The following is an 11,312-nucleotide window of genomic DNA, read 5'->3' as shown; positions in this document are numbered from 1 at the left end:
ATCCATTCACTCTCTGACACCTCCCGACCTCTCCAAACTCCTCACTTCCCAATCTACCACCTGACGCCTGCGCTCGACTGGCACCGGCTCCTGCTCATCCCTCACACCCTCTACCCCACCATCGGAAGTTGCATTTTCAGCCACTACGCCCCAAGATTCTGGAACTCTCTCCCCTTTTCAATTCCCGCCTGAAAACCTTCCTTTTCGACCGTGCTTACAGCCACGTCCCACCGGCTCAGAGTCAGGCTCCACCACCATTAAGCGCTCTGAGATGCTACCTGGCATGGAGGGTGCAAGTTATTGTGGAAGTGGTGTGGGAGGAGGGGGCTCAGTGTGCATATGGGTTGGTCAGGGGTGTGGGGGGAATCAATATTCCAGTGTGTATGTCTCAGGGGGGAGGGGGTCTGTCTGTGTATGTATGAGAGCGTCAGTATCTCAGTGTCTTGTAGTGGTGGCGTCTTTGTGTATGTGTGAGGCGGGGGGGGGGGGCGCTCAATGTCTCAGTGTGTGTATGTGTGGGTGGGGGTCAGTCTCAACGTATGTGTATGTTGGGGGGTCTGAATCTTTGTCTCCTTGTATTTGTGTACACACAAAAACACAGTAGTGTTATATAAATGCAAGTAGCGGGGGTGGTGTTGGGGGGCTATGTTGGGGTGGGTGTGGTGTTGGGGTGGTGGTGAGAGTGTTTGGGGTGGGGGGGTGTGGTGTTGGGTGGAGGTCAGGCTGGTGGTGCTGAGGTGTTGAGGAGAGTGGTGTTGGGATGCTGGGATGTTGGAGAGTTTGGGGTGTTGGGGGGTGGTGGTGAAGGAGTGTTGGGGGTGCTGGGGTATTTGGGGTGTTGGAGTGGTGTTTGGGGGAGTATTGGTTTGGGGTGTTGGAGTGCTTGGTGGGGGGGTGTGGGAGTGTTTGGGCGGTGTTGGTTTGGGGTGTGGGAGGGTTTGGGGGGGTGTTGGTTTGGGGTGTGGGAGGGTTTGGGGGGGGTGTTGGGTTTGGAGGTGTGGAGGGTTTGGGGGAGGGTGTTGGAGGGTTTGGGGGAGGGTGTTGGAGGGTTTGGGGGGAGGGTGTTGGAGGGTTTGGGGGGGTGTTGGTTTGGGGTGTTGGAGGGTTTGGAGGGGTGTTGGGGGGTATGGGGTGTTTGGAGGGGTGTTGGGGGTGTGTGTTGGGTTGTGGGGGAGAGGGGGGTGTTCGGGTGTTTGGGGGGTGGGGGGGTGTTGGGGGGTAGGGGGGTGTTGGGGGGGTGTGTTGGGGTGTGGGGGAGAGGGGGGGTGTTGGGGTGTTTGGGGGGTGGGGGGGTGTGTGAGGGTGTTTGAGTGGGGGTGTGTGAGGGTGTTTGAGTGGGGGTGTGTGGGGGTGTTTGAGTGGGGGGGTGTGGGGGTGTTGGGGGGGCAGTATTTGGGGGGCTGTTGGGCGAGGTGTTGGGGTGTTTGGATGGGGTGTGGGGGGTTGTTGGGTGTGTGTGGGGGGGGGGTGTTGGGGTGTTTGGGGGTGTGTGGAGGGGAGGGGCGGTGTTGGAAGGGGAGGGGCGGTGTTGTGGGGGGAGGGGTGTTGGGGGGGCAGTGGTTGTTGGGGGGGAGGGGGTGTTGGGGGGGAGGGAGGAGGTGTTGGGGTGTTGTGGAGGGTGTTGGGGGGGAGGGGGGAGGTGTTGGGGGGCGGTGTTTGGGGGGGTGTGGGTGTTTGAGTGGGGTGTTGGAGGGGAGGGGGGCGGTGTTTGGGGGATGGGGGAGGTGTTGGGGGGGATGTGTGTTGGGGGGCGGTGTTGGGGGGGGTGTGTGTTGGGGGTGTTGTTGGGGGCGGTGTTGGGGGGTGTGTGTTGGGGTGTTGGGGGGCGGTGTTGGGGGTGTGTGTGTTGGGGTGTTGGGGGGTTGTGTTGGGCTGTTGGGGGGGTGTGTGTTGGGCTGTTGGGGGGTGTGTGTTGGGGTGTTGGGGGGGGGTGTGTTGGGGGTTGGGGGGGTGTTGGGTGGGGGGGTGTTGGGGGTGTGTGTGTTGGGTGTTGGGGGGGTGTGTGTTGCGGGGGGGTGTTGGGGGGTGTGTGTTGGGGTGTGGGGGGGGTGTGTGTTGGGGTGTTGGGGTGGTGTGTGTTGGGGTGTTGGGGGTGTGTGTGTTGGGGTGTTGAGGTGGTGTGTGTTGGGGTGTTGGTGGGGGTGTGTTGGGTGTTGGGGGGGGGTGTTGGGGTGTGTGTTGGGGTGTTGGGGGGGGGTGTGTTGGGGTGTTGGGTGGGGGGGTGTGTGTTGGGTGTTGGGGGGTGTTGGGGGGGGTGTTGGGGGGGTGTGTGTTGGGGTGTTGGGGGGGGGTGTGTGTTGGGGTGTTGGGGGGTGTGTGTGTTGGGGTGTTGGGGGTGTGTGTGTTGGGGTGTTGGTGGGGGGGGTGTGTGGGTGTTGGGGGGGGGTGTGTTGGGTGTGTGTTGGGGTGTGGGGGGGGGTGTGTTGGGGTGTTGGTGGGGGGGTGTGTGGGTGTTGGGGGGTGTGTGTTGGGGTGTGTGTTGGGGTGTTGGGGGGGGGTTGTTGGGGTGTTGGGGGGGGGTGTTGGTGGGGGGGGTGTGTTGGGGGGGTGTGTGTTGGGGTGTTGGTGGGGGGGGTGTTGGGGTGCTGGGGGGGGGTGTTGTGTTGGGGTGTTGGGGGGTGTGTGTGTTGGGGTGTTGGGGGTGTGTGTGTTGGGGTGTTGGTGGGGGGGTGGTGTTGAGGTGTTGGGGGGGTGTGTGTTGGGGTGTTGGGGGGGGTGTGTTGGGGTGTTGGTGGGGGGGGTGTTGGGTGTTGGGGGGTGTGTGTTGGGGTGTGTGTTGGGTGTTGGGGGGGGGTGTGTTGGGGTGTTGGGGGGGGTGTGTTGGGGTGTTGGTGTGTGGGGTGTGTTGGGGTGTGTTGGGGTGTTGGTGGGTGGGGTGTGTTGGGGGGGGTGTGTTGGGGTGTTGGGGGGTGTGTTGGGGTGTTGGGGGGGGGTGTTGGGGTGTGGGGGGGGTGTGTTGGGGTGTTGGGGGGGGTGTGTTGGGTGTTGGGGGGTGTGTGTTGGGTGTTGGTGGGGGGGGTGTTGGGGGGTGTGTGTTGGGGTGTTGTGGGTGTGTGTTGGGGTGTTGGTGGGGGGGGTGTTGGGGGTGTGTGTTGGGGGTGTTGGTGGGGGTGTGTGTGTTGGGGTGTTGGGGGGCGGTGTTGGGGGTGAAGGGCTCTCAGTCAGTTCTCTTATTGTTACTGTAACAATTCTCTGCACCATGTGGTGGGCGCGTCCACTGCGCCTCGGGCGGGTGTGCGGCAGTTCTCACAGCGAGGCGGCAGCATCCGCAAAGGGCGCCACCGTTCCAGGACGCTTTGCAGATACTTGTTCTGACCATCAGTAAACCAACCCGATACCTCCGCAAAAACCCAAACACATTTGCGAAGTAAAGGTGCGAGAAAGAAGTAGCGATGGACCCCTTTCCCCGTCCAGCGCTCTCGCAGATGGTAGAGCCCGAGCCCAGAGGCGGAGAGGCGGTGACGTAGTGCACCGAAACGGATGACGTAGTACGCCCGACCAGACGACGAAGAGCGCGAGAAGCGACGACGGCGACCTATTTAAAGCCGGAGCGGAGCGGGCGGCCGAGCGCCATTTTGTGCTGCTGTTCGTTGTGAGCGGTGGATCTCTCTCCTCTCTCTGTGTGTGTGTCTCTATCTCTCTCTCTCTGTGTCTCTCCCCCGCGCTCAGTCCCGTCGTGTGTCTGTGGCCTCGCGATCATCCTCAGCGTTAGAAGACGAAAAGCCGCTCTCGGCTCCTCAGCTCCGTGTGTGTTCGCGCGTTTCCCCCCTTCTCTCTCTGTCTGTCTCACCGCGTCTCCCCGCACCGCCCCACCGCCCCTCAGGCAACATGGATCCCTCGATGGTCGAGTACATCCGCGTGGCGGAGGAGGAGTCGGACGAGCCCATGGAGATCCCGTCCGAGGACGACGGCACCGTCCTGCTCTCCACCGTGACGGCGCAGTTCCCGGGCGCCTGCGGCCTGCGCTACCGCAACCCCGAGACGCAGTGCATGCGCGGGGTCCGCCTGGCCGAGGGCATCCTGCACGCGCCCGACAACGGCTGGAGCAACCTCGTCTACATGGTCAACTACCCCAAAGGTGAGCCCCCCCCGGGGTGGGGAGTAGGTGGGAGACGGCGGCGTGGGGAGAGGCCCGGCCTCGAGGGAGGGAAGCGTGGAGGCCGTGGCCCAGGGGAGGGCCAGAGCCTGAGGGGGGAAGAGCCTGAGCCGAGTGGGCGAAGTCGGGGTGAGACAAAGCCCGGAGGGGGAGGGGGGGGGAGAGCGCGAGGCCGGTCAGTGTGAGGAGCCGTTGCTCTCGCGCCCCTCCCCCCCCCCCGCGCCCCTTTTTTTAGGCGCGAACACCGCGGGGCGGGGCGCCCCCTGCCGGCCGCCAGCGGCGCGTCTGGTGTTCGCAGCGACGGGAGGTGATCGGCTGCCATTTTGTCTGCACGAGCAGCAGCTGCTGCTGCCCTTTTACAGGCGTTTCAGGCGCTTCCCCTCACGCCGTGCGGTTACCGCTGCGGGTTTCACTGCTGTGTGTGTGTTTTGGGGGGAGGGGCAGCTCCTCTCGGTGTCAGTTGGGTTCCACTTGAGCTGCAGATCCCCTCTTGTGTTTTCAAAAAAACTCTCTTGGGTGATTTACCTCTCCCCCTCTCTCTGGGAAAAACAAGATGGGCACTGACACCAGACCACGTTGTTGGTCCGGCTCTGCTGGCCGAGCGCTGTACTGTACTCGCCCCGAATTATTTTTTTTAACTACTACAATAACAATAATCGTTGCATTTGATATCGGGCCTTATCAGGTCTTTGAGACGTCTCATATGCTGTAAAGTGAGTGATTTAAATGCAAATGCAGGTATGACTGTGGGGGGGGATCGCACGCCCTCTGTAGCGCTTTACACCTTTCAGAGTTTGACAATTCTTATGCCCGTAGTTCAAGTTCAGTTTTTGAATGTTCTGGTTTTTGTTAAGAATTCGCGAAACCAACTTGAAAGCCGAGGCGGAATTCCAAAATTTTGCCGAATCGAGGTTTTCTTGGACCCTCCCCCCAAAAAAATAAAGAGGCCAATCTTTACCAATCTTTTATGTTGTGTCCAGATAATAAAAGGAAAATGGACGAGAGTGATGCGTCTTTAGCTGTGAAGGTGAAGCGAGCAGTCCAAAAGACATCAGACCTCATTGTTCTTGGACTTCCTTGGAAAACCTCAGAGCAGGACCTGAAAGATTACTTTACTACATTTGGAGAAGTGATTATGGTGCAGGTGAGCTCTTTTTTGAATAACTTAATGCGGACAGCCTGGTTTGCAGAAAATGTGTCCAGAATATAGTGGCTTGAATTCCACCTCATCTTTATCTTGTAAGACAATTTTTTTTCTAGTGATCCAATAATAATACTTGCGTTTGATAAAGTGCCTTATGTCTTTTTGAGATGTCTCGAAACGCTTCACAGAATATACTGTACAGTGAATTGACTATTTTGTGAGTGAAATTTAAGTGTTAAATTCTAAGGCAAAATAGTCTTGCAAGCTGAGGTAAAAGTAGGTGAACCTTTGGGGGCCTTAGAAATCTGAATCTTCAACACTGAGTTGGAAATTTCCAGAGAAGGAAATTTCTTGGTATTAGATTAACTGCACAACATAGAGTTCATTGTTACCATATACGATACCATATAGCAACATATTATTTGTCGTGACAAGGTTTTGACAGGCAGCGTGTATCTGATGTAATCTGATTTCTTGCTCTCCCTACAGGTGAAGAGGGATACAAAGACCGGCAACTCCAAAGGCTTTGGTTTTGTCAGGTTCACAGAGTATGAAACACAGGTGAAAGTGATGTCACAGCGGCACATGATTGATGGGCGATGGTGTGACTGCAAGCTCCCCAATTCCAAGGTACCAGAGTGTGCTCTTCACTCCCATTATCATGTAATAATCATGTAATATCAGATGCTAACTTCCCTGCTCAAAGTATCAGGAATAAATATCTCATGAGGAAACCTTTGCATCTCAGCATCTCGCCTTGTGGCTCATGATGGTTAAAATTGCCCTTGATGGATCATAGTAGGAATCGACTGGTCCTACCTTCAATGCAATGATTTGAGCGGAGCTACATTGCTCGAAGGTTCCATTTTGTTATCCCTGTCAATAAAGTTCAGGTTTTTATACAATACATAATCTGTTATTTTCTAAAAGTGCTAATGTTTCACTTCGATGAGCTATGCCTTTGGTGAGTCACAATAGAATGCATTAATTGCCGTAGTTACAGCTCAGATCAACAGCACCAACTTGCTGCCACAGTGAGAAAAACATTGCAAAATCTGTGTTGTGAATAACCCTGTATATTCCTTTTAATGAACGATTGGTGGTTGTCCTTTTCCTTAGCAAAGATATTCGCTTTGGGACTGTCTGTAGCAAGGTTCTGAACTAACACTTATACATGCTTGTGGTGCATTTTTATTCATAGCAAAATGCAGACGAGCCTCTGAGGTGTAGGAAGGTGTTTGTTGGCCGCTGCACCGAGGACATGAGTGCTGATGAGCTTCGCCAATTCTTTTCCCAGTTTGGGGATGTGACAGATGTATTTATCCCCAAACCATTCCGAGCTTTTGCTTTTGTCACTTTTGCAGATGATCAGGTATGTACTTTTATAGTTTGCTTGTTTTGCTGGGATGTGGCAAGCTAAGGGAGTGATGTGCCTATTTTAAACAGTTTGTGTAATTAATATGCCATTTAGTAAATTAAATTAGAATCTTTTTGTTGAGGGTAGATCAATTTGTGACTTCATGTGTAACTAAAGTTAGTCAATCTGTCTCCTATCAGCAAATGTCAGTCTATGTTGTCTGGTTCTAAGTCGTATCATATCACAACTTGGCCCAATACTTGTAAACTTTACTGCAAGTGCAATCTATAACTCCTACAGCAATCTGACAGTTATTAGAGTTCCTGTTGTCTAGTGTAAGTCTTATTCAAAGCAGTAATTTGCAAGTGTTCCAATGGCACTCACTGCCTTGTCAGTGGGGTGCAGTATAGAAGTTGAAACTGTCAGTTTGTTTGTGTATCTGTGCCTGTTAACCTGTTCAGCTATAATTTCAATGTGCTTTTCTTTCACAGATTGCCCAGTCTCTGTGTGGTGAAGATCTGATCATTAAGGGGGTCAGCGTGCACATTTCTAATGCAGAGCCTAAGCACCTGAACTCTAGACAACAGCTAGATAGAACTGGACGATTCGGTAGCCAGGGAGGCTATGGAAATCAGGGTGGGTTTGGAAACAGCAGAGGTGGAGGGGGGCTTGGTGGCAGCCCCACTAGTAACAGTGGGATGAATTTCGGGGCTTTCAGCATCAACCCGGCCATGATGGCAGCAGCCTTGCAGAGCAGCTGGGGGATGATGGGCATGTTGGCCAGTCAGCAGAACCAAACAGGCACAACAGCAGCTAACCAAACGCCGCAGGGCAGTATACCGAGGGAACAGACGCAGGCTTTTGGATCCAACAATTCGTATGGCACCAATTCTGGGGCCTTGGGTTGGGGTTCAACATCTAACCCAGCAACTGGGGCTGGGTTTAGCACTGGGTTTGGATCTAGTATGGAGTCTAAATCATCAGGGTGGGGGATGTAAAGCGCTGTGGGGGGTATAATGAATTAGCAAAGGGAGTTTAGAATTATGGTAAGTAAAAATGTTTTTTTCTCACTTGAATAAGTATCCACAGTCCCTTTTTTTAAAAAAAGAGATGTTATTTTGTCATTTAAATTCAACGGGCATTTACACTCGTACACTGTACACTCTTTGATGGAGCGTAAAGTGCTGGGCTCTCCCTAGCTGGAACATTCAGTTACAACTTTCAATCTTAACAATTATTTTTGGTCCACACTGCTTTGACTATGGTACTTCCCACTTTTCTATCTGGGACGTTTCCGTGCTGTAGATGAGGTTCGTACCCAAATTGGGCTTAAAAGGTTTAGTGAAATGACCCACTGCTGCAACAAGTACTTGAAGTGAAATGGTTTCTTGAACATTATGAACAAATTGGCATTTTCACCTTCCGTGCAGGTTAGCCATGACTTGAGTCTATCCCGCCTGTGACTTATTATCCATCAAACAGTGTATGTGTAAAGTGAGTATTGGGAGACTAGACGTCCAATGTAATTTGGCATCATTTTTTTGACATTGGTAAACCACACATTTTTTTGTGGCCTACCAAAGAAAGTGGGTTTTACCCATTTTCTCCCCTATATTGTTTCTGAAAGACGTTATCCCCTTTATTGCCAAGCCAGGCTGTGTTTCAAGTTTTGAGGGCACCGTGGGTCAGGGGGAGGGAGGAAACCCGTGTAGAACCTAAATTCTAAATAGGGATACTACTATGTGCCCCTTCCCCCCCCCCTCCCCCCATCCTATTTAAATCCATCTTGTAGGTCTGTAGCTTTCACTAGTTCTCATTAGCCATGCCAGCCTCAGTAACGTACATTAAGGTCAACATTAAGCATAGTAATTCCAAAAAATCTTGATAGCTTGTGCTGAAATGAAGTCGTTAATAGTCTCTAACACCTCCTGTTTAATGCCGCCTTTGGTTGCTGCTGGGCTAATATCCAAGCTGCGTGCTGGAGCTGTCTGATACAGCTCCAGTAGTTGTCAGTAATCCAGCCATGCTAGCCTGTTTTGGGTTTGATGAAAGCATAAAATGTGGCGTTTATCGGAGAGGAGTCTTGAATCACTTCTGTGTTAGGCCTCCTTTGTCAGGAGCCATAGAAGTTTGCATTTCCCAGTTAAAGCAACTGTTTTTTTGACCTGCATAACCTTTGCATGGTTTTATGTTTCTAGTGAAGTGCGTCCCATGCCCGTAATTTGCCTCTTCCTTTCTTTCTTCCCCCTTTCCCCCCCTCCCATCCTATTCAATACAGTTTACAGTAACTGGAACGGAAGAAGTGTGGGCGAAGTCGCTGTGTGCAACTTTACAGGTTTTTGAACAGATTTTAATGCAGTTCAGGGTGAAAAGGTTGGCCAAAGAAACTGCCTGCAAATATCCAAGGGATAGCGTCCGACACAAACAATTGCATGAAGGTGTTCATATTAATTTTACCCCACATTTTCAGATCCATCAAACTTAATACTTCTGATTTGGAGAATCTGGTTATAATCCTCCATGTCTTTTTTTTCCAGTGATGTTTCTTTCGTGAGTAAATGAAAAAAATATTGGAAGAGTATCTTCATCCTGATCTCTGAACCTCATCTCATTTCCGATGTGGTAGATAGAGCACTCCATTAAAGAGACAGTATTGCTGATTTAAGATTGCAGGATCCCTTTCTGTAGTCTGGCTTGGGTGGCATAACTAAGCTAAGTCAACACTAAAACATCTTTGAAATACTAACCTGCTTATGTATCGTTTGTTTTAGATGAGACTTATCACTTCCAGCACTAACTGGGATAAAGATTAGAATGCTAATCACAAAGTAGTTGAGTTTAACATCTCAGTTTAATGCTTAAGATCAATGTGCAGAAATTTGGAGAATCCTCAGTCTGTTTTTCTTCGTGTGTAGACTTAAACCAGTTGCAGTTTTTAACGTTTCTGTTCGCTGCAATGTTTTTAGTGCAGCGGCTGTGCTTCTCTGCATGTGGCTTTCTTAAACCCAGTTCTGCATGGCGTAGTCTCTGAAATGCTTGACGTAGCAGCTAGACATCTGATCTGCATGTAGGGCAACTTCTTTCTAATAGGCTCTTAAGTAGACTGCACAGACACAATCTGAAGGATTGTGTACAGCTTCAGTATCAGATCTACACAACAACCGTTCAAATATATATTGGCATTCTTGTATCATTGATAAGTAAAGCATTGCATTAAAATTTCTTAGCCTATTAGCACATTTATCTGAGCAGCTATAAAAGCATGAAGTGTTAAAAGAAAATTGTCCCATTGTTAAGCAATGTATTTACTTACAGCTGGTTCTTAAGAACTTGCCTTGTACAGCTGTAGGTTCTTTGTCTCAAGAGTCTCCTCAATGATGATTCAATTTGACCTTGAGTTCACTGGCATGTTCATCTCCTCAAATCAGATGGTGTTTCACCATAAAATCAGGAGTTAATTTCAGTACAGCCAGTGACAGCAATATGGTCTTTGTTGGCTTAAATCATTGCAGGAAATTTTGGCAATGGTTTAATTTGAAAAGGCTGGGCTATGTTTTAACGGTTTGTTGAAGAGTAGATCTACTTTTAACCTCAAAGCAAGTGAAGTACTGTCTTTTTAAGGGGAGTGATCTGGATGTCCGCGCATGAACACCTTCATACTGTCTAGAAATTGCTTTCTATAAAACCATCACACACAACACTGCTACATGGAGTGCAAGTTCTGTACGAAGGGACCACGGTGGGTGTTCCATTTTTGTCCTCTACTGTTCTTTCCATCGATCCGTTATCAGCGCTTTGCAGCCGGATGGTGATGTGACACAGCTGTGATGAGACTATTTGGAAGGAAGCCTGGTGTGGGATTGATGCTTAATGGTGGTGAAGACGAATGAAAGGCTGGCTGGTATGAGCGAGGAAGGAGAGAGCGTGGAGAGGACTGCGTGGTGCGTTGTAGGATTTTTTTTTAAGACGTGGCAAGATGTGACCCCCCTGGTCCCTTGGCGTGGTGAGAGAATGCAGAGAGCAGAAGTGGGAGACAGTACGAGTGCTTTTTTCCCCCCCCTCCCCTTGCGTTCGCAACGGACGTCCGTGACTGATTTGATGGAAAAGAGACATTTGGAGTGATGTTGATACTCGCTTTGGTTTGCCTGTTGTAGTTGAAAATATGTGAATGTGTTCCAGTGCAATGAATACTCCAGGGGTTGAAGCACACACAAAATTAATCAGCAGCTAAATTGGCCAAAGTTATTGTTTCAACAGAAAGAGGAAGACATTTCAATAATTTGATTTAATTTGTAGCTGAAAATGTAAGCAACCCCCTCTTTAGAAAGATTTGCATCAAACCAGAATTGTGACGATTGGATTTAAGTGTCGAAGCAGCTCATAAGATACCCCAGTCCTGCTTAAGAATGGCAGGCGGCAGCTTTGTTTTCGATTGCTTTCAACCCCTGAATATTTTTTGTGTTTTAAAACCTTTCCCTTCCTATGTCATCTGTTGTGAGTGCCGAATGGTTGGTGATGTATTTTTGTATTACTGATATGTAAGTGTGGACAAGTGATATGATGTGGAGTTATGAAGGATCACAACATTTTGTGGCGTGTATTGTGGCAGATGACTGGATGAGCTCATTGGCCATCTTCAGCCGTGTGTACGTTTGTTTTGAAAGTTTCTTGCGAATGCAGCGCTTAATAAATGGATTGCTAGTTTGTTTGTGCTT

The 11,312-nt window shown here is 50.6% G+C and overlaps 1 protein-coding gene across 2 annotated transcripts; it reads left to right on the top strand.

Moving 5' to 3' along the window:
- The first annotated feature begins 3,548 nt into the window (after positions 1-3,548).
- Positions 3,549-11,301, top strand: tardbpa (TAR DNA binding protein a). Of its 2 annotated transcripts, XM_042343484.1 has the most exons (6): positions 3,549-4,078; positions 5,077-5,240; positions 5,730-5,870; positions 6,442-6,612; positions 7,089-7,233; positions 8,876-11,301. In XM_042343484.1, the coding sequence occupies exons 1-6, from the start codon at positions 3,829-3,831 to the stop codon at positions 8,938-8,940; spliced, it is 936 nt and encodes a 311-aa protein (XP_042199418.1). In that variant the 5' UTR covers positions 3,549-3,828; the 3' UTR covers positions 8,941-11,301. The 2 variants fall into 2 exon arrangements, with proteins under 2 accessions (XP_042199418.1, XP_007895975.1); XM_007897784.2 differs by lacking the exon at positions 8,876-11,301 and having other exon boundaries at positions 7,089-7,673.
- The last annotated feature ends 11 nt before the right edge of the window (positions 11,302-11,312 follow it).

Source organism: Callorhinchus milii, unplaced genomic scaffold (genome assembly GCF_018977255.1).
Source record: "Callorhinchus milii isolate IMCB2004 unplaced genomic scaffold, IMCB_Cmil_1.0 Scaffold24, whole genome shotgun sequence".
Classification (NCBI taxonomy): Eukaryota; Metazoa; Chordata; class Chondrichthyes; order Chimaeriformes; family Callorhinchidae; genus Callorhinchus; species Callorhinchus milii.
This window is presented reverse-complemented; position numbering and strand designations above follow the sequence as displayed.

Bases quoted from the DNA above. Each gene is read 5' to 3' on its own strand.
- tardbpa (XM_007897784.2), top strand. From the start codon at position 3,829: ATGGATCCCTCGATGGTCGAGTACATCCGCGTGGCGGAGGAGGAGTCG. The intron at 5,241-5,729 runs GTGAGCTCTTTT...CTCTCCCTACAG, and splicing joins GAGAAGTGATTATGGTGCAG to GTGAAGAGGGATACAAAGAC. The intron at 5,871-6,441 runs GTACCAGAGTGT...TTTTATTCATAG, and splicing joins GCAAGCTCCCCAATTCCAAG to CAAAATGCAGACGAGCCTCT.